Source organism: Zosterops lateralis (assembly GCF_965231275.1).
Source record: "Zosterops lateralis genome assembly, chromosome: Z".
Taxonomy (NCBI): domain Eukaryota; kingdom Metazoa; phylum Chordata; class Aves; order Passeriformes; family Zosteropidae; genus Zosterops; species Zosterops lateralis.
The window spans coordinates 28,483,485-28,506,912 of record NC_139800.1 but is presented as its reverse complement, the minus strand read 5'-3'; the positions used below and the strand labels follow the sequence as shown (position 1 = coordinate 28,506,912).

Sequence of the window (23,428 nt, the reverse complement as noted above, 5' to 3'; positions counted from 1 at the left end):
TGAGTAAACAAACTAATCACTGATATTAGGAACTGGAAAACAAAATTACATAGCTGGGGGAGGTGCTCCAAGTAGTCACCAAGACTAATTATAAAAAAGGTTTGTGAGTGACATAAGGTCAGTAAAAACATATGTCACCCTTAGGAACAGCTAGTCCTAACATTCTACTTAGCAGACAATATAGTTTTTATTCCTCTGCCTCTTTTGGAATTCTAAACTCTCCAACATAAACAAAAGAAAGTGCTATGATAACTTGCATTCAGTCTATAGCTCCCATAATTTTGTCATCTTTCTAGCCATTAACTTCATGTCTTTCAAAAGAAATTACTTCCCTCACTTCAGTGTCTGAAACTTGAGTCAAGAATCTGATAGCATGCATCCTCCTGATTTGCACTCTTTCCTGTGTTTGATGTATATAAAGAAAAAAGTCAAATAACCACATTTACAAGGGTTAATTGAGAAACACATAGCATGCAAAGGAATGTATCTTGGCATTTCTGCACAGAATAGTCTGCATTATGCACTATCAGTAATGCTGCACAAAGCAGCCACCTCTCAAATAGGAAGGGAATCTCTCCTATATCTAGCCCCACTGGGCAAACTTATTTGACTGATGAATGACAAAATCCAGTAACAGTCCCCTAGTAAATACTAGTTTTTAGATATATTAGGAAACAAGAGTACTTCACAGTACAGCCACATAACCACAAAATTCAATGCAACTTCACTATCAGATGTACACAGCTGGAAAGCAAAGTATAAGAAAGAAGTACGGGCTACCTCATCTGAGAATGGCTCATAATGTCCTTTGGTCTCAAAAAATCAATTTATTAGTAGTGTGATATATGAATTCTCAGATACAATCTATTCAAATCCCAGCCTAGTACCTATATCTGAAAATTTTGTTTTAAAAACATTCAGAAAATGGACCTACTAAGCAAGTCTAATCTTCAAACCACTCCTTGAGAAAGCAATAGCAAGTTTAATACTATTATTCTCTTGATGATCTCTTCAGTTGCAGAGATGACACTTTCAAGTAGAAACTGGGGGTTTTTTGTCCAGGCAGTACTTACTTTTCTCCTCATTGGCCCAGAATAGTCTGTGCTCTCCAGCTGTAAGACTGCGTCTTGCATATTGCTTCATCTACATAGGATGACTACACTTTTTTGACCTCTGTGACAACAAAGTGAAATCCTAATTTTCTTAATGTGCATGTTTTGTACACCTTTCAAATCCAAGGGCATCACTCCACAGCTCACATTAAGCATGAAGTAAACAGAAGCAACTAGCTCCCTAGAAGAAATAACCACAGTGTACTTTATGGCATATGACGCAGATATTGCTTCATGGTTTAAAAAAAAAGTTTTCTGATTGATATAAAACCTGAGGGGAATATCATCAGCCAAAACAATGCCCTCATAAAAAGTTACCTACACTTGAGTCATACTTAATCTGTACTTGCATATAAACTCTCATACTGAAATTTCTCATGCTACAGAAACATTCAGCCTCCTTACAGCTTCTGCTGAGAGCATTCTTAAATGGAAAGACTTTATTACAAATAACTGAAACAAGAAAAGAAAAGACATTACTCGATTGCAATCTAATTACTTAAGGTAAATCCTCAAGTCTTCCTGCAGGAAGCAGGAAGCAGCTTCCCAGGTGCTTTGGGGAGCTAATGATGAGGAAGCTAATATTTGCAGAATGAGAACTGTCTCCCCGAAGCTTAGTATGTCATAACCAGTGCTACACCAGTAACAAATATGACGTATAGTAAGTTAAGAGGAAAGGGCAGATGCTGATATGACACAGCATTGTCGGCGTGTCCTTATAAGTGTTGCTCAGCTTCTGAAATGTTCTGATTTGGAAGTGATTCTTAAGCAAGTTGTGGTGGAAATCACCTCAGTTAACTTTAGGAGCTCAGCATGTGCTGAGATTCCTCACAAGTCCTTTTAAATAAGGATTTGACTTATGTTCAAGACAGGTTCATTTTTTCTGTATTTGAAGTCAGTTGCTGGGAGCAGAAAAAGAAATGTATGATAGTATTGTATGAAACCTGACAGCACATCCTGAACCTCAAAGTGTTTAATAGCTCCTTTTGATACCCACAAATGCAAACATGAAACGGAAATATAGAGAATAAAATCTAAGGGGAGGAAATACACTGACGAAAATAGGAACACACCTTCAAACTGCTGCCACTAGGAAAAACTTGCATTCAGAAATTGAAAGAAGATGGACCATCACACAGAAATTACATAGCCACAAACAGATGCCAAGAAATTGGCATCTGAAGGTCATCACTGGTAAAACTAGTATTTTGGCCTCTTCCTCACTGGTGAAATTAGGGCTCTCAAACAAGTACAAGTCTTTTAAACCTTTGAACTTAGAAAGAATAATGATTCTAGTTTAATCTAAAACTGAGCTCTGTTCCTCCAAATGCCTCTAGGTTTTCTCTCTGCAGAAATATTGGGGTCTTATAACTATTGCAGCAATTTAGTTAAATACTAGACTCCTAGCTGAGGTGAGGCATGATGGTGGAAGAGGTGGGAGAAAGCCACTACAGAAACAAGTCATGATTGCTGTTATCTATAAAATCACAGAAGAATACCTGTGGCAGTCACAGCTAGTAGGATGGCTCTGTTTACTTAAAAGATAATTTATTAAAAGATAGTTACCCCTTTGAGATTACTATAATTAATTCCTGCCCAGAAAGGTAATTTCCCTAAACTGTACTCTTTGCAAAAAGAGCTCCGTCATATTTTTTCTTTTCACATTCACTGTAACTTCAGTACTTAAACAAGAAATGGAAGGAGGAACAAATGGACACTGAGTCCCACAGAGAAGGAACACTTTTATGAAATTAAAAACTGCATAACAAAGCATTTCAGTTTTGTACAGGATTCGTGATATGTAAATCTAGCAGTACTGCTGCTAAAGCCAGCTTTCCCACTTAAGAAAAGGACAAGTCCTGCTTCACCCTTTATGAAAAACTGCTATATGAGAACACACTGATCTAGGGGGTAGACTACACCAATTCAATGCATTACAGGTAACCTATCCCTCAGCTGTAACCTTTGCGGTGATTTTTTTTCCAAACAGGAAGGATGTAACAGACAGAAAAGCATCTGTTATGATTTGATAAGTTTTGCTCCTGTGCCCACCTCTGACATATAGTCCTTCCAATGTATTAAAGTAATTTTGATGGCATTACTGGCACCAGATTTATGTCTTCCATTTGTAAGTCATTTTTACTCTATTCAGATAATGGAGAGTGTTTTTGTGTCATGTAAGAATACCTGCTGTAGGAAAGAAGGAGCTGAAACTATCACCCATGAGAGCCATCATCTATCAGAGATAAAAAGGAGAAGAACTTCTCCAAAACAACACCGCAAGTATAGACTAGAAAATGCCAAATATATCTGGCAGCAAAATGCATAATCCAAACCTGAAAAAACAAAGCACCCATACACAAGTAACTGTGTAGGGCATAGTACTCACAATAAGATTTGAAGCTTGAAGAACAGGAGTGAAGAGATAAATTAATCTATTTCTGTAGCAGAGAACTGTGTGTCAAAGCACACTATGGTCCCCCTACTTACCCATATCAAGCAAAGACGTGGCAGAATACAAGTGTTGTCTACAGACATCAGAGGTAAACACTAATGTATGAAAACAAAGTGGTAGAAGCACAAATGTAGTTACAATAAGAATGTGCATGTTGGACAACACTTCAAGAAAAAAAGTGAGACCTCAAAAGAATTGTATCAGGAACATTCACCAAAAACTTTATCACTCATAAATGTTTAGCACTCAAGTTGCACTTTCCAATAACTTTTCTTTCCAAAAGCTCTAACTTCCAATACCTTAGATTAACCAGCTTAAATGTGATGATTTTGCCACATTATGCTTTTGTGCCTTACTTAATTTTGTTGGCTAAGTGTATACAGCTGCTATACATAACCACCTTGTAGGAATAAAAAGACTGTCTCCACTTGCTGAAAGGGAAGTACACATTAACGGAGGTCGATCTTTTAGTTTCATAAGACTATATCAGAGAAAAATCACAACTGTTGTGAAACTCTTTCTACTTCTCTACTCCCAACTCATAAAAAAATAACAGCCTCTACAAAACAAAACCATAATTTCACTGCAACAGTTACAAACACTGTCTCAGAAATGTTTGCCCATTGCTAACTTAAATATATCCACAGTAAGGTAAAATCAGATAATATTAAAGACAAGTCTTTGAAATCACACCCCCAAAAACATTAATTTCAAGGAAAAATGTTTTTGTTTTGATCATAATAGTTGACTATGTTCTTTTCAAGTATCTTTGCAATATTCACTGAAGTATTTGCATTTCTACTTCCACTGTTTTAATTCTCTAACATTTTAAGTAAAATGCTCAAAGTCGCAGATATGGAATCCAAACTCAGCATAGAGTCAAAGAAGTGCATTAAGTTACCTCTATTACTAGTACGATGAACAAAAAGTGCTCTCTGTAACTCAGATGCAGCTATGTACAAAAAAATGTAAAGCAGAAATAGCTACTCTAAGAAAGTGTTTTGGAAATCTACATTTAGTTAATATTTAATATACTTTGCATCCTTCTACCTCAATCTTACTTTCCAGAGACTACAGTATTTTTACTGATCTCAATATCAAAAACTAAAAATTCTCAATTCATTTACAATTTTATTTGTTTAGAAGCTTAACTTACTGCTTTAACACATTATTACTGAAAAATTTCAGAACAATTTCTTAAGTAAATGAAGTGGTGCAAAGGCTGCTCATAAATGCAAAATCTTTTCAAACTCAAGGTTTCCCATCTACACACTGCAGGCTCTAGAATTACTAGAGAAGGGACAAAAAAAACCCCAAACTAACTTGAAAAAACCCACCCCTTAATGTCCTCTCTCCAGTTCAGGATAAATTTCAAGTCCTCAGTCAGAAAGTTCTCAGTAACAAATCTCTATTATAAGCGCAGATCTGAAATTTTGTGCACAATTACTCTATTTGGAATAAAATAAATCCAAATAAGGTAACAAAAATGGGAGCTCTCCTTCAGCTCTACTTAAAGAAATTTCATACACACAGGAAATAATTTTTCTAAAACTTTTTAAAAACCCTTGAAAAAACCAACAGTAAAAATTTGGTATAGTTTCTTTTTTTTATGTAGAAAGGATGCATATCCTTATATAGAAGGGATATTCTTATAAGGAGAAGACATTAATATTTCACAAGTATTTAGACATGGAAAACATCATTACTGCCAATGGATACCCAACTGAAAAGTGTTATGAATTTTTTAGGTTTTTTTTTCCTTGGTTGCAATATTGAACTTGCTTTCTTTGATTCCAAGCTTCTTCAAGAAATTCTTGGTTTATACAAACCAAATAACAATATGTGATGTCCTCAAAATAGTATCAGGAGCACTTACTCATCATACTTGATATGATAAATAGCTTCTTCATCAGTGTCCATACAGTCTGAATAAGATGTGGAAGGTGTACTGTCCAAATTATTTGCATTTTCTCTAGAATGATCTTGATTTAAGTTTCCATTAGTCCTTTTGTAAGTGTTACCACTCTTCCCTTGAACTTTACTATTCTTATGTCCCTTTGTTGCTCGGGTAACATTTTCTATATGAGCTTCAAACCAGGCTCCAATGTTGATATCACGGGCATCCACCAATTCATTTATCTAAAAGGAAAATGCAATAATGAATTTATGTTTATTTTATAAAGTACCAATTAAGAAAAAAAAAATAAAACAACTTACTATGCTACTGCTTAACTTTGTTATCAGTAAAACAATCAACTATAATAACTAGTGACAAAGTAATACAGTCATAGTTTTATTTGCGCTTTCAGTATTTTATTACCCTTCATTAATATCTAGTATAAATATTATTTATATATTATTTAAAAAAGTAATGCTAATTTTTTTTCCCTTCAAATCTGAAAATTAGCTTGATCTCTTTCATTATCCTTTCCTCTTGTTTCACCAACTGTTCTTTATGGCTATGAAAAGCATACTCAGTATTAAAATACTAGCTCAAAACCAAAGGGTTTACAGACCTTCCTGAGCCTCCAAGATGGAATTATTATTTTAATTTCTAGCTTTCTCTCCTGCAAGATTTTTTTAATCATTTAAGACTCAAGGACAGATAAGAAAGTATAAAACAAGGTTGCTACCATAGTCAGCCACAAAAATGTGACTATAAGAAATGAAACTCATCTCCAGATTTTCTCCCTTCTGTACTCAGAGTATCACTGGCATTAAGTAACCAAACCACTTTACTATTTTAAATAATATTGTATTTTCTCAAGTGTTTGGATAATAAATAGATGTTCCTTTAATAATACTGAGAACATTGAAAGAAAAGATTTAAAAACCATTCCAACAATACACCAACTCTAAAAAAAAATTACAACAGAACTACTGCAGACAAAAAAAAATCTTTAATTATCAATATGAGACACATGCAGAGATGCATATACATAAATACAGTCTGGTACCAACATTGTACCAGACAGATACTTACTCTCACACACTCCAAAGGCTAATTTCTAAGATACGAATAATCTTACTCTATTTTCACAGGAGCAAAACTCAGTAAGTTTTAGTATTTAGAGTAAAGTAATCCTTCGGTATCTGAAAGCACAACTGACAGCAGTTTGAGCTAACAAGTTTATCCCATTAAAGGAATAATTCCTATTTTACTCCTGCCATTCCTCTTCTTCAGATAACTTCCCAAACTTAATGTTTTGTTCTTTTGCATATGTAAAATACCAATGTGTATTTTTATTTTTACTTTATTAGAAGTATTCTAATAAATACTTACTTTACTTTATTAGAAGTATTCTAGAGTATTCAAAGTACAGCTTATTACCAGGATGACTATTTCAGCCACATGATAAACAAATCAGAGAAGGACAGCCTTATTTTACATCTTTCAATCTAATTTAAATATAAACAGTGCGTACTGGCACTTCTAGAAGGAACCTTCATGAAGGCATCCCTATGCAATCTTACGTGGTTTAACCAGTTGCAGCTCAAAGTGGTGCTTTACTTCCTCTTCTCCAAAATACAGCTGAATGAGACACAATATTAAGGATTTCCTATCTGCTGCTACTTCTTGCAACCAGTTATGGAAGTGCCAAAGAAGCTGTGTTAGCCAAGCTAAAATCCATCATATCCAGACAACAAAAAAATTGAAAAATAATAAAACAATACATTAATGCAAACTCCCCTAATCATTCCTCTATAATACACACATAGGTAATTTGATGTGAATAATTACACAACATACTTCCCACGCTTGTAAAGAGTAAGAGCAAATAATTAGTACCACAGACTTCTGAAGAGCATAATACAACTACTTCTTGTAAGTGGTGTTTGGTTTAAGAACTGTTTCATTAGTAGCTATTTGTGAATAGTACTAAACAAACACTGATTTTAATTACAAATTTCATTTATGTGGCTTTTATTCCAAGCTAGTGTTCTTAGCTAAAATGTTTTTACTGCTGTGTTTTTTGAAAGAAAAACTGACCATGTAGGAATTAGAAAATGAAACACATACATGCTTCTGAATGAGAACGAACAGAACTGAAATTGCCTTGTATATGTGTGGTACCCTCTGTTGCATTAAGGCTACAGAAATTCGGCAGAGAATGAACCTCCTAGTGCTCCAGCTGCTCTTCAGAGATCAGAGGGCTGGGTGCCACTGGGCTTGATTTCTGATTAATTCAGCACTGGGTCTGGTTGTGTTCAGCAACATCCACAATCCAGACTCATCAATAGTACAATTTATTGAAGCAACAGAAGGTGAGCTCAGGATCGCCAGTGAGCAATGCACTAACCACAGAGTGCTAATATGTGTCATGACAGAAAGTAATAGTAACAGAGATCTGTTAGCACTAAAAATACCTATATTCATATATGTTAATAAATACTCATATATATTAATAAATATCCATATATATATATATATATAAATACATATTCAGCTATAATAATAAATATTCCCAAACATTAGTAAATATTCATATATGTGTGTGAATAAATATTCCTGGGTCTGCTCCAATGCAACTGGGAGGTACAAAGCCCACCTAAACATGCCCTTTCTGGAGAGGAGGAGAGACACTGTCCATCAATCTATTCCAAGCAAGCAGAAGGTATTTTCCCCCTCTGTCTTTAGTCCCCCAAATACCCCTTCTATACTACAATTTCTGGTCCTACCCAAAAGAAATAATTTCACGTTACAGGTAGGGTTATGGTTGACTGTGGTCTTACACAGACAAGTTCTCTTTTCATCCATGTTCCTAGGTGTGTGAAAATTACTATGCAAATAGGATCTAATGAAGATCTTAGTAACTTGTGGTCAAAATGTGCAGTTGATACAAAAGGTAAAATAAATAATTTAGTCCATCTGTAGACGTGGCAGTAAATGCTCTTTGACTGATAGTCTTTGTGCACATCCTTATGTCCATAAAGAAAATGGACTTTTAGCAAGGCTTGCTATATATGGTCAAGGGGGAGTGAGGATAATGGCTGATACAGGTGCTTCTCTGTACCCTACTGAAACAACACAGGCTCATGTGGCCTCTGCTTCCCTCCAGACATCACCCCATCCTTAGACCCTGCCTGAGCCAGAGAGGGGCCCAGCTCATGGTTGTCTCAGCCAGATCTATCAATTCTTCAAGGACTTACTGTAGTGAGTCTGCCCACTTACAGCAACCTCAGCCTCCTTTTCCTTCTCTGTAATTGTTGATATTTTCCAGCAAAATAATTACAGCTATGGCTATGTCTTATCCAAGAGAAACACCCAAAGAGAAGGTGAAATGCTATCATTCCCTACAGATAGACATACATAGATATATTCATATACATACATTCTACTAAATATTCAATGAGCTAGCAATCTGGAAACTGTCTCTTTTCTGTTTAAATTAAATTTCTGGTACTCTGATGTAATCCTTCATGACAATATTGAACAGTTCAACAAGGTACAAAACTAAATTAATACTAAGTATGCAATTCCTAAAGAATTTACATTAAAAAAGGAATCGTTACATAACATATGGCTTAAAGAAATTGTACATTTCCACAATTTGTCTCGTTCTAATGCAGAACTGAAACATTAGTACTAAAACAATTATTTGGCAAGCTTGAAGAAAAAAGAAGAGAAACAGCTACACTTCAACACATTTTCTTTATTAATTTCTTTAGTCCACATGAAAGTATTTGTTTCACAGCTATTCCAAGCTTTTTCAAGAATGTGTTTTGAAGAACGTAGTGTGTCAAGAGAGTTCTCCTGAGAAGTGAGCTTGGTACAAGGGACATGGCTCATGACTCTTCAAGAGTTTAAAGTTTAAATTATGTGAATTAGAAAGCAGTGAGGATACACTCTTTGATAAAATAAAACAACACTTTTCTAAAAATAAAATTAAATCTGGAAGAGTGAGGCAAGCTTTTGAGGTTTGTACATACCTTGTACAATCCAATGCCAGGATCAATGAGAAACGAGCGAGATGATGTAGATGGCTGACTGGGCGATCCACTGTTTGGTTTTTTGACTTTGTTTTTGCAGTTGGAAACAGCAGAGGGATTGACTTCTCCATCCTGATCTGTCACAGATGCAGTGGCAGGAGCTTCAGAATCAGAACGTATTAAAAGCTGAACTATGTCATTTAGTCCAACATTGTAGTCAAATAAAGTGTGTCCATCTTCTAGCTGTCAAAAAGAAATGTGTACTTGTAAAACTCTACCTTAAGTTAAGTTTTTAAATCTTTTTATAGACAATAATTGCACAGACCAGAAGAGGCAAGCCATATCTTACTGATCAACAAAAACCTATGTCTTGAGTACATGAGAAAAGTTAACTGCAGCCATAAGTTCATTCAATGAAAATCAGTGGAAGACCTAAAACTAGAAACAGGCATCTCTACAGACTGATAAAGATAAAGATAAAGCTAAGAAACACCAAAAATTTCCAAACTGTGCTCCAGGAAATTCAAGGAGCAGTACTGCTGCTTTGCTCAGTTAAACACCCTTAATGACCTAGAGCATCTTTGAAGCAGAGATTTGATTCACCTGAAAGTATAATGAATTGCTTTGAAATAGCAAAATTAGTATTAGTTACACTTTAATTCACACCGGAGTGGGAGAAAAATATGCATGACTAAAAAATGTCTTTCAAAACTATTCTAGCAATAAAAAAGTTGTCTACACTTTTTTTCAATAATAGGTGTTGTTTTCAAGACCAGTTGATGTCTCATAAATATTTTCAAACAGAACAGCTTTCATGAGCTTATGGGCAGTATCCATACAACAAGAAGGGGGCAAGAAGGAACAGAAAAGAAAAAAAGGAGCACCTGTCCAGTTTCTCACTAATAGTTTTCTCTAACACTCAAACAGTCTCAGGATAGACAAACTGGAATCCAAATTTCTTACTCCATCCCATCTGCTTTTTCAAAACTCTAAAGGGCAGGGGATAATTATGAACAGAAGCTGACAATCAAGCAATGAACCAGTTCTTCTTCCATGAACTTAAAATCTTGTAAAAAAATTAACTCTCCTTACTGCTGATAATTACTGTACCCACAGTTGGGACCTGTAAACATGGATATTCATAGTTTGAGTCAAAGCAATTGAAGCTGACACAATTGTATGATCAAGAGGTACAGGAAAGAACCTTATTCAGCTGCCCATTTTCTAACCAGTTCAACACACAGCACACAAAACCATGCTGAAGATTTTCATGCTGTACCTATTAAAGCTATACAAGTCTCAAAGCTGAAATCTCCAGTAACTGTGATTGTCCATGTGACTACCAACACCACCTCATGTGTTTGGGCCTTTAGGCTTAGAGCTTCATACTGAGAAGCAAGCTGCTTAAGTAACTCTCGGTCCCACCATGTCATAAGTTCCTACACTTTTGACAACTCTTTCACAAAGGGCATGGAAGTGTTCTTGCAGCCCCATTACAATCCAGATTTGGGGCCTTTTCACACCCACAAGCATTTTCACTGTTAATAAGCTTAAAGCATTATTCTTATATTCAAAGTACAAATAAACTCAAAACAGACAAATAACAATACTGCAACACACTGGAGGGGATATCCCTCAATCACATTGCTTCTGATCACTGCTCCAGGCCACATTTAAGATTAAACCCTCCCAAGTGATTTTTCTTGGTTGCAAAATGGTTAAAAAGTTCAGAAGTACATCTGCAAAACAGACCAATTCTGAAATAATGAATAAATTGGATGTTACTGGAGACATATAACTCCTCCATTTTTCTGTTCCAACTGGACTCGACAGACTGTGGCAGAGATTACAGTGTAATTCCTAGAATCCTGTGGTGTGAGGAAATCTTCTGAAAGCTAATGTGCTGGAGAAAATAACTGTAACTTTGTTCCTGGTAGACCAAAGATATGTAAGCAACATGCAGATGAGTGCTTTGCTCTCCTGTCATTGTTCGTGCCCTCTCAGGGCAGGTGTTGCGCAGGGTGACAGAAAAATATTTTGAAGTACTTCAGTACTTCAAAAATAGCTAGGCAAATGTCCTGTGCCTAGTCTTCACAATCAATCTATTCTTCAGTTATGACAGCAGATTAAGTTATATTATTGATCCACAAGTAAGTCCTGCCTACTAGCATGAAGGGTAAAAAAAAACCCCTCAACTTTAAAAAAAAAAGAGGTAAAAAAGGAATCTATCCAGGAATGATTATACTTAACATACACAGAAACAAGGACATAACAGGGCTATGCCTTGAGTAAGAAGCTGTCTTCCCTAACAACATGCAAACACACATCACCATGCCCAGACTACCTATTCCTGTACAACAGTAAGAGAAGTCTTCTCCCTGTAGGCATTCAAAACCCACATGGACGTGTTCCTACTAACCCTGTTCGAAGCTGTCCTGCCTTGGTAGGTGTGGGTTGGACTAGATAATCTCCAAAGGTTCCTTCCAACCCTAAATATTCCGTCATTTGGTGAAGTCAGCTTTGATGAACATGAACTAAATGGTCAGCCAAATAAACTGATGACTGCAAAGCTGTCTAATCTACAGAATAAATTTGTAAAAAAATACACTATTAAATGGTTGAGAAAGTGGTTGGGTAGTGGCTTCCAGAGGGCAGTGATCAATGGCTCAAAATCCAAACGTTATTTAATTAACCTTCATTAATGATGCCAACAATGGGACTGAGTGCACTCTTGGCAAGTTTGCAGATGACACCGAGCTGAGTGGTGCAGTAATCAGACCTGAAGGATGGGATGTCCAGAAGGACCTGGACAGGCTGGAGAAGTGGGTTCATGGGAATCTCATGAGGTTTAATAAGATCAAGCGCAAGGTGCTGCACCTAAGCCAGGGCAATCCCCTGGTATCAGCCCAGGCTGGGGATGAACAGATCACAGCAGCCCTGCTGAGAAGGACTTGAGGGTGCTGGCAGAGGAGAGGCCAGACATGACCCAGCCATGAGCACTCACAGCCCAGAAAGCCAAACCCGTCCTGGGCTGCATCCAAAGCAGCATGGGCAGCAGGGGCAGGGAGGAGATTCTGCCCCTCTGCTCTGCTCTGACCCCACCTGCAGTGCTGCATCCAGCTCTGGGGTCCCCAGCACAGGAAGGACATGGAACTGCTGGAGTAATCCAGAGGAAGCCAAAAACATGATTGGAGGGATGGAGATGGAGCACCTCTCCTATGAGGAAATTGAGATTTTTTCATCCTGAAGAAGAGAAGGCTTAAAGGTCACCTAATTGTGATCTTCCAGTTCCAAAGGGAGCCTACAAGAAAGATGGAGAGGAATCTTTTACAAGGGCATTTTGTAACAGAACAAGAGGCAATGGCTTCAAACCTGAAAGAGAGCAGGTTCAGATTAGATATTATAAAGAAAGTATTTTCAGTGAGGGTGGTGAGACACTGGAACAGGTTTCCCAGAAAAGCTGTGGATGCCCCAATCCTGGAACTGTTCAGGGAGAGGTGGGATGCGACTTTAAGAAATCTGATCTGTGAAAGGTGTCCCTGCCCATAGCAAGGCATTTGGAATGAGATGGTCTTTACAGCCCATGTGAACCCAAACCATTCTATGACCCTATTTTCTGCCAAAGTGATTGTGGTTTGTTTTGTCCCTGCTTTTTTTATCATTTATACTCTTTGCAGGAATATTTCATTACACCAGATTATTCTGTGACTAGTGAGGTCACACTTAAGTCTCAAACCACAGTAATAGACAGAAGATTACTACAAGCACACTCCACATGAGTCAAGTTGTAATGTCCGGCAAGCTGCTAGGCAACTAAGAGCACACCTGAATGAGCAAGAAGTATCTTCCTCAGTATGAGCAACTGTATACATTTAAAGCAAGTCGATACACTGCAACAGTGTCTACTTCGAGAAACAAAGTAGAATACCACAGAAACTCAACCAGTAGAGTCAATCACAGGCTTTTTGACTTGCCAGAACTGATAGGTGAATCTGCAGTATGCCTAGAATTACTTCGTGACTGACAACTGAAATCCTTGGAGTAACAAAGTTGGAAAACAGTGTTTAAAGAAATCCATTTCACACAGGAGAGCAGAACTATATGATGGTTTTTCTTGAATTACAATACACAATTTTATCCCATTCTGCTGCATAAAGTCACTAAGAAGATTCCACAAAAATATGTTTGCCTGGACAGCACATTAAAAGAAAAGAAAAAATACATGTTTAATAAGCATTTAAGGTCACTTCTCATCCACAAGTTTATATATGCAAATGAGAAACAAAAGTAATCACACAAGTATCAGATAAACTATTTCCTTCAACTCAGCCATGATTTCTTAGTGGGTGATTAGAACATTAGAACATGTTCTACAACACTACAACAAAAACAACTGAACAGGCAATTTCATTTATGAAATGTTACTAGTTCTTCTGAGCCTACTGTTGTAAGAAAAAGATGCATTTGCTTCCTTAGCAGTAGATTTCACTTTCAGTTTCAATTCCTCTTAAAGACTGGCATGCTTCAAAAGCCTTTAAGGCTTCATTAACATATTCTGAATAAAATGACACAAAACAGCAATTACCTTTACTGTATCTAACACTCTATCACTATTCTAACTATTTGTAATTTGATAAACAGGTTACATCTTTCTTACATATTTTATCATCCTGTGTTACAGACACTAATTCCAAAATAGTCCTAAAGAAGGTTTCTATAAATACTTAAATGTAACACAGCACTGTCCTTACTACTACAGAAGAGCAGCCACAGAAATGCAATACTGAAATTGATACCTACCTACTGTCACTGTTAAAAGAACTTGAAACATCAAGTCACAAATTACTTTAAAAGCATGCAGAAGCTGCACTTACATGAATGTGAATAATCATGAAGAGTGTGGTATGATACTGCATCACTTGGGTAAAAAAATTTGCCTGACAATTAATTTACCAATTACTATCACATTAATTACAAGTTTCAGCAGGCCAGTGCCTTATGGCTTCCACAGCATGTAAAGAGACCACCCAAGAAAGCATGTAATAATTTTTACATCTTTATGTGTGATCCAGGAGCAGGGTGACCTTCATCCAGCCATTCCACCTGACAGCCAAAATCTTCAATCACTTATGAAAGTGTGCCTTTAAGCATCTTCTGAGGTTTTCTTTTCCAAGAAATGTGCTTGTATCTAGCAATACAGATGAAATAAGCTATAATGAATGCAGATGAGCTCTTTAATTAACAAAGTAGGATGAAAAGTTAAGTGATATCAGCCTTATTCTGCACACACATTACATGCACCTGGCAAATTTAACAGGAAATGCCTAAGGGTAAAGATCTTCAAGCTCAAGTTCAGTAAAAAACCTTGGTTAAGAGTTCGTTAGGAGTTATCCAGAGGGTAATAGTCTGGCAAAATCAAGAACCTATAACTTCCAGCTGAGTACTTACTGAAAGAAAGCAAAGAGGACTTCAGAACTTCATGTATTTTCCGTCGTAAGAGTGATGTGTACCAACAGAATTTTTCCTGCCTGAAGAAGGCTGTTGGAATTAAATTCCACAGAAGCATGCAAACATATCTCTACATATCTCTAACCAGCACCTAGTAACTGAAAACTCAGCTTTTCAGCATGTAATAGTGAATTTGGGGCAATGGGATTGGCTCAGGACAAAAACAATTCAATAACCTTTACTACCAAACATTGGGCCCTTAGTTTATGGACTTCAGCCATTCTCAGAGTGTACTCAGTCTGCTTACATTTTCAAAGCTGAAAGAAAACCTGACCAGTATTTTTAATTTCACATCGAAAAACTGTAACCTCCACCTGGATTCTATTCAAATGAATGCTTAAGGACTCTGGTATCTTTAAATACATTTATTAACCACATTCAGAATAGTAGGCACATGGTCAGGTTTTTACAGTAACTGTGTAGTGACAGTGTTGCACATGGAGGTGCAGTTGTCTCAGCTACAACAGAGACAAAAGCTAAATAAAGGGGGAATCTAGTAGCCAACCCCTTAAGAAAATTACTGTTTTTATAGATTTGATATAGGCTGTCTCCAAGTGTCTTCTCTTTCAAGAGATCCACTTCCTCCTCAAGCAACTGTAGTTTTAATAGTATTTGTTACAATCTGCCCTGTAAAAAAATATTTTGCCTGGTGATCATTCCACTAAAACATCCCATATTCTTCTGACACACAGGGCAGTTTTGATGCCATCAGTGATGTTTTTTAGACATGTATCAGTAACTGTTGAATGTCCAAGATATTTCCAGCCCTGAACAATGAAACTCCTCAAACAATCCAATACATTAAGAGGATAAGAAGTCAAACATCTTTAAGCTGAGACGGCACATCTACAAGGTTTACAGGCTCCTTCTCACATGTCTACAGCAGACCACTTCTGATGTGTGAGCTTGGGCTCTCTTCACATTTAACTGAGGTTTTCACATATATACTCTGCAGTCATAAACACACTTTGTTCATACTGGTTTTAGTCTGGTATTCCCACAAGTTTTCTCCTAACTCTTCCCTCCTTATTTAGAAGAGATCCTAATACAAACCAAATAGCTACACCAATTAGTCTTACACAAAAGCTAACTAAAATACAGATTTACTTTCCTAAATAGGAAAATTTCTATTATGCTTGAAACAAAATACCAAAGAAACCATGGGTCACTCTCAGAAATAAAAAAAACAAATCCTAGTCTGGATTTACATTTCATGGCTTGCTGTCAAAAAACAGATACAAATGACAGATCATTCCTTCATTTCAAGATGGAGAATTTCCTCACCCATCAAAAAGATTTTTAAAAGATAAAATGATTGCTCTTCCTTTGCTCTCTCTTTAGAGAAACACGGAAGTAGGTGAATTATCTGGACATCCAAGTCTGACAGGCTCTAGACCCATATTCATCCAAAACAGAATACAGACAGACCACAACATTTCGTAACACAGTAACCAAAGAAGTTATTAGTGTCTGGAGATTATGGTCGAAATTAGACTCAGTTCTGTCATTTTTTTGCCACAAGACTCACATTTCAAAGCAGCCAACAAAAATATTTGAAGACATGATGCCACCAAAAATCCCAAAAAGGTCACACAAACTATACAGAATCTCGTTACTGACACAGTCTGCAATTACACACCAATATCGGTACAAACACAATGATAAATGTACATTAGTCATCTTCGTACTCAATCAACAAGACTAGCTTTCTCTGAGAAGACACTGACACTTTTCCTGAAGCCCTGTACCTAAAATTAAAAATAAAAGCCTACATTCTCCAATAAACAAGAGGCTTTTATACCTTTTCTAAAAACTATTTGCAGAGTGTATAGGTGGAACCAACACCTTTTGATCTCAATTAAATACAATCCAAAATAGATTCCAGTGTACAAGATTAGTACCAACACAAAAACAGCTGAAAGTTTAGAGCTGCAAGAAAAGACTTCTTGACTTTATCAGAAAATTATGGTGAAGGCAGCTATGTTCAGCCTCACCTAACAACTTCAGGGGGTTCAAGTCTGCACCTCTTTCAAGTTAAACTTTTTGAGAAGTTCATGTTTTGAAGATTATTTATTCTTTTGCTACAGAGATACAGAAAATATTGTTAATTTAAATATGGTAGTTTTTTTCTTGAATGCAACTCTAAAACACATTAAAGGAACACTTGCTCATTAACTTCTAGCTGGAAGTTACACCAGCAAGGTTTCTCTTCTTTTGCCATTCTAAGGAGCCTTCTGATTAAGTCAGTAAAAGTTCATGGTGTCTTCTGAATGCTCTTTGGGATTATCTGATACTGTCATTAAAAAATAAAAAGAAAGCAAGCATGTCAAAATATAAAGCCGCATAGAGATTCTCAGCAGCATGGAAAGAATCATCCATCCCTGTGCTGATTAGATGAGAAGGGTCAAGTACCTCCTGTATGATGGTATGGGCTTCTATAGCAAAGGCAACTGAAGTTCAGCAACAGTGGTGCCAGCGAGAGCAAATGGCTATCTGCAGCTTGTGAGGACACCTGTAATGAAGAACTGGTTATTATCTCAAGTTTCCATAATCAACAACAAAAATCTAAAAACCACACCAAAAACCCCATTAACCAACTACGTTTTTATATAATTTTACAGTTGCATCATTAAGAGCAGAGATTTAATTATTAGCTTTTAAAGAAGAGAATACTCTCTTAACTTCCATCTGTATTATTGATATCAATATTTGACTACATATTATCATGGAAAATCTTCACCATCTAGTTGTCAGTCTAGATCTTGCATGAGGTGTATTCTGCATTTAGGGGTTTGTGAAGTTCTTTATAATATTTAAAAAATGTTAATTTTCTAAGAGCTTCCAGATTAATTTTAAAAACACATGTACTAAACCTAACTAAGTTATATGAATTAAATTGTATGTCACAGACTTGGGAATCTCCAGTGTGCAGTGTGACTCTTGGGGATGTCCTGTGCAGGATGAAGAGTTGGATTAGATGATCTCTGATTGTATTATCTGACTCTGGGAGTAAATATACATGCCATAAAATATAGCCCTAAAGTTGGCTGCAATTTCTTAGAGATTACATAATGCTCTTTCAGGTTCCTAGTGCTTAATATATATACAAAACATTATAAAGTATTCTGTTTTCACCTATGCTTCTTTGCTTTGCCTTCAGTTTGTTCAGGTGCTTTAACTAATAAAGACAATCATACCCAAGAACAGTGCAGTAGTTCAATGCAGTAAACTGCATTAGTAGCTTTACAGTAACAATTTAACAAGAAGATGATTTCAGTACACTTCTGCAATCATATAATAAAACCTCACTCACAGGCCTACCAAACCTACTATCAGGTAAGTTTTGAGTATACACCATAAATACACTATGTTGGGAATTTTGGCAAGAAGTCTGATCATATCTGACCTGAAGACTACAGATGACTCTCCTTACAGTACAGAGCTACTTGTTACCAGCTTCATCAAAGAACCGCAATTACTTCCCTTCTAAGATTTCTTCAAATTGTTCTCTAAAATAAAAGACTTAACTGCTCCAGCTGAAGATTTCTCACCCTACATTTATGCCTGAAGCAGATAAGGTTTGGACATCTTCAGCTGAAAATGTTTACAATTTTCTAAGCAAAATAAAGCTGGGGAGAGTCTGTGCTAAGAAACTCAATTGTTCTATGAATATGCTTATCACTCCCATTCCTGAGGGAAAGACTTCACAAGTATTGCTCTTCTAGCCTTTGGGAAATTCACCAAAGTTGTAAGTATTAAGAAGGAATCAGACATACAGTATACAAACCTGACGTCTGGAAGCTTAAACTCACACGAGATTCCACCCACTACTGGCTGTGCCAACCCAGGTCACCCAGAAGCTAGAGGTCTCTCATATAATAAAGCATGCCCTATTGCCAGATTTTAAAGTGTGTGTTTTACTGAAGCTACTTTACCACAAGCATGTTCTCATGCAAAGCTAAAGTTCCTCCACTCCTCTCACCCCTCTATTGTTTCAGTTAAATTTTACAGAAACAAAATCCTAAATACTTGGACATTACAGCTTGGGTCTGACAAACCAGAATTTAAATATTCAACTTGCACAGCTAAGTAACATGATGCATTCTACCATACTTCTTAGTGCACAAAAGCAGAGCTGAATTTCTTCTAGTGAAGTAGGCCTGATTTGCAGCAATTTTCACCTCAAGTAAATAAATAGCTTCAATATTCTCACCTCCTCCTGCTGACTTCCCATGAAACAGGTTAGGAGCGGTTTCCTCACCAACAAGATTAACAACTTCAAAAGTCATTTCAGTCACTGACTTCTACATATATTGGCAAAGAAACTTTTGGGCTCCAATGTCTTTTTTCCCCTACTTTGATAAACACTATGGACAAGATACTGAGATAATGGGGTTTTTAATAGCAGTCATTTACAAATTTTCACCGAATTCAAATTCCAAGGGTGGGATGGATGGGATGATGAGAGACCCAACAAAAGACATTAGTTCTTTATCTTCCACCAACAGCAGATATTGCTGAAATACAAGAGTGTATGTTTAGTTATATACAAAACATAAGTAGGTATTCATACTCTTACAGTCTTACAGAAAACCTTAAGCTCTTCGTATATCTTCAAATATAAACTTCCATGTATTTTTACTGCTCTATTTTTCCAGCATTGTAACTGAAAGAAACTAGAAATCCCACAATGACTGTAACATGGTTCTACAGAAAATCTGCTCTGGTAGGTCAAAATGCCAAGATATCTCCCTCACTTTCATGAATAAAGTGAGAATTTCTATTCTCAAGAACATATGTTTTCCAGTTAGGAGAGAGAATATGCTGCTGGAAATCAGACTGGCATCTGGCTTTTCTGAATCTCTAAGAATGAGTTTACTCACAGTTAAAATATAGCACAGAAAAGTACTAGATGTGAATAGTCTGTAATGGAGCAAGGTTAAAATATGCTTTATTCTAGCATAAGGAAGTATTTGTGGCCCTATAGGAAAATCCTATAGAATAATGATCCACCATCCTCAAGATGGAAAGGAAGAGACATTGCTGCAGGTTTCTATGTTCAGTAGACTTCTCTGGCTAACTGCAGAGTTAAGAATAAAAAAACTTCTCTGAAAGTTCCACCTCAATCTAGAATATGCCTTGACTTCTGTGGCTAGTACAGTCATTTAGCTCTGCAGAAATGTGGAGCCCCAGAGAGCACAGGATATCCTGTACATGTTATAGAGTAACACTATCTTGGTCAATCTTCAGTGTCACATGTGAATGGTAGGTCCTTCTGGCAGTAAAAGAAAAGATGCCTACCTATTCAACAAAGTAGTGCTATTCCTGACATTTAAAAGGAAAAAAAAAAGCCAACACAACAGTAATACAAAGCACTACATCAATGACAACACTAGGTTTCCTCCAGTAGTGCTAGGGTATTTTAACCCTTAAAAACAGACTGACCACTAAAGATGTTACATTTGTCTTTGAAGATCAGACAACAGCAAACTACACTATAGCAAATTAACTACATTGACTAGACACAGACACTCCTAAAAAAACTGCAAAGTAATAGCTCCAACTCAAAATCTTACTTGAAATTGTTCTCTACTGCAAGCTAAGAACACAATGCTGTTGAAATTCAGCCCATAAACAACGACTCACTTAGGCTTCTATATCCTTTTAACCTCATATACCTCCCATTTTTAGAAGGACATTACTTAGCCAGGCCTCCCACCACTTGCGAGATCCAAGGATTTCTAGAAGTTCCCAGAAAGACTACAGTAAGCAGTATGCAGTAGCAGGATCACAGTTCTACAAGTAGACTGTACAGATTTAACTATACTGAGTGCTAATCAGATAAAATAAGAAAAGGATTTCGCTTAGATAATATTTTTTACAACATACAGCAATATTCAGGGGGTTTTTAAGTTTTCACCTCAGTATACTGCTTTCTCTTCATTTCACACTTAACTAGAGTGACCTTTTTTATTCATAATATTATAATAAATACTCTTTTATCACAGCCCTAGGGAATCAAGTTATTTAGTTTCATGTTCTTTATATTCAGTTTTATTTGTGCAAGAGCAACTCTTCTGACCTTTTTTCTTATGAACACCATGGAAACAGAAAAGAAACCCATAATCAAGACGTAAACTTAAGAATTAATTATGGTAATTATAAGAAAATTAAGATTCACAGATAGTGAAATCATAAAAAACAATTCCCTAGCTCTTCACTGAACATGATCCCAACTGTGTCGTCAACTGGATATACTAAGTACCAAACTGACAAATGCTGCTCATGGAGGCAACTTCGGTTATAATATTTCACTATCTCGCTTTCTCAATCAAGACATCCGTTAACTAAAATGTTCACACTAATATACCTGGCCACTGTCAGACTACACATGAAAGTACAACTCATTACAGGCTCATCTTCCCTGCTTCTGAGATAAAGAATCTGGGGTAAAAAACCTCGGGTTTGTCCCACATAAACATCTCTACCCAATGAAGTGTGCTAGCACAGAACAAAGCTAAGCAGGTTACACAACTCCAAGACTCATGTTCCTTGATTTGGTTCCTTCAGAAAAACACATATTTGTACATAATGTTCCTTAAGACACCAACCCTCACAAGTGCTCACTGTTACCAATCTGTAGAACACAAAAATCTAGCCATTTGCTCTTGGTTCAAAATCTAGGCTTAGCATCTAGCCACTAATGCTTGCCTCCTGGTTAACAGTTATATTTCTCTTTTACGGTTTTCCCATGTATTTGTAAAGGTACAGACTTTATCTCTTTTCAGGCAGAATTTTCACTGTCTTGCATTACTCAGCTTAAGCGAACGCTGCAACACTCATCTGCTGTAAGAAGGTGAATCTTCGGAGTCACTTTCCCTCAAATGTACCACACATTCGGTGCCTTTGGCGTCAAGTAATAGCTACGCTTCGCTTTCACTACTCGAGCACTGCGCACACCTCGTAGTTTACGTAACGCGGCTTCAAAGGTTACACCAATCAGCGAAGTTATGGCCTGAGGCGACCTATTCGGAACAAAATCTTTCCATCACCCCAGGGGAGGGGAGGTACTACCCCACAGAACACTTCCAGCCAGTCACCCGTGCCATAGCGGCTTTCCGTGGTAGGGATAAAGCGCCTCGCTGGACTGAGAGCAGCCGCCCTTACCCCGTCCAGGACACGCCGGGATTCACAAGTCGAGGACACGGTGGCATCATAACTTCTGCCCGCGCCAATTAACCCCAGGCCGCCGCCTCTCCCCACCCCCCCCACGTGCGGAGCCGGGGCGGCGTTTTCCCTGGAAACCGGCCGCGGTGGGCCCGGCTCCCGCCCTGCCCGGCCGGGCCGCCGAGGGGCGGAGGAGAGCGGGCAGCTCCCCCCTTCCCCCGCATCCATCCCGCTACCCTGTCACTTGGGCAGGAGGAAGGCGGGAATCGGGGGAGGAGCCTCCCACCGCTCAGGTGGGAAAACAAACACACAAAAGGGTCTCACCAGCACCCGGAGAGGGGTGAGGGGCTTCACTCCCGGGGGTTTTTACTTCATCGGGGACAACAGGGGTCCCGCAGCATTCTGTTAGGGCGGGCTTCCCCGGCCCTCCCTTCCCCCCAGACCCGCGAGTAAACAAAAGCAGGAGCTCACAGAACGGCACATGGGTGGAGACGGGGACCCCTGAGCCGCACAAAGAGAACGGGCCCGGAATGAGGGGCGACCCCCGAGGGCCCGCCCGGGTAGGGCATTCCCGCCTCACCTGCTTGCCCCGGTAGAAGAGCCGCTGGCGGTCGGGGCTCACGCGGAAGGTCTCCTCGATCTTCTCCCGCAGGCACTCGATCTTGGTGAGGCGGCTCAGGTCCTCGATGGTCTGGGTTTCCGTGCCGTCGATGGTGCGGACCTGGATCCACATGGTGCGCCCTCCGCCCGCCCGGCCGGCCGCGGGCAAAGGAGGGGAGAGACGGGCAGAGGGTGGGAACGGGGTCTGTCTGTTCCGCGGGTGAGCGCCCGCGGCGGGAGAGGTTCAGGGGAGGAGTCCGGAGCTACCCCGCTCTTTGTTCGGCCCGACGGGGCAGGAATTTCAAACCCCGAGGAGCGGGCGCGACCCTCCCGCCCGCAATCCGGGCCGCCCGTCCCGCTCGGCGGGGTGCGGGAGAAGGAAGGGGAGCCGAGCAGATCCCACGGCGCTCCCCGATCCCGCCGAGGCAGCGCGAATGGCGGCGGGTCCCGGCGGGCCGGCGGCGGGCAGGGTTACGGGGATGCGCCGGCAGCCATGGCCCGGCCCGGGCACTGTTTACCGGGGAGCGCCGCCGCGCTCACATGGAGGTCACGGCGCCAACGCCGATCTCGCGAGAGCGCCCGGCCGCTGCCGTGCCGACAACACGGCGGGTGGGGGCGGGGGCGGGGGCGAGCGAGGCGGGCACGCGGCACCACC

The 23,428-nt window shown here is 38.6% G+C and overlaps 1 protein-coding gene and 1 long non-coding RNA gene across 5 annotated transcripts in view; both read right to left on the bottom strand.

The window, feature by feature from the left end:
• The window catches only part of UHRF2 (ubiquitin like with PHD and ring finger domains 2), a 77,122-nt gene extending 53,940 nt beyond the window's left edge, over positions 1-23,182 (bottom strand). For all 4 annotated transcript variants that reach the window (XM_083884527.1, XM_083884528.1, XM_083884529.1 and 1 more), the window contains exons 1-3: positions 22,754-23,182; positions 9,499-9,741; positions 5,444-5,706 (exon numbers count right to left, since the gene is read on the bottom strand). In XM_083884527.1, the coding sequence (XP_083740653.1) occupies positions 5,444-5,706; positions 9,499-9,741; positions 22,754-22,906 (659 nt within the window). In that variant the 5' untranslated portion in view covers positions 22,907-23,182. The remainder of the gene's footprint in view (positions 1-5,443; positions 5,707-9,498; positions 9,742-22,753) is intronic.
• Positions 17,187-22,217, bottom strand: LOC310923298. The gene is made up of 3 exons (XR_014592575.1): positions 22,174-22,217; positions 17,419-17,518; positions 17,187-17,299 (listed from the first exon to the last, which is right to left on the bottom strand). It is a non-coding gene; the product is annotated as an uncharacterized lncRNA (long non-coding RNA).
• Positions 23,183-23,428: the final 246 nt, after the last annotated feature.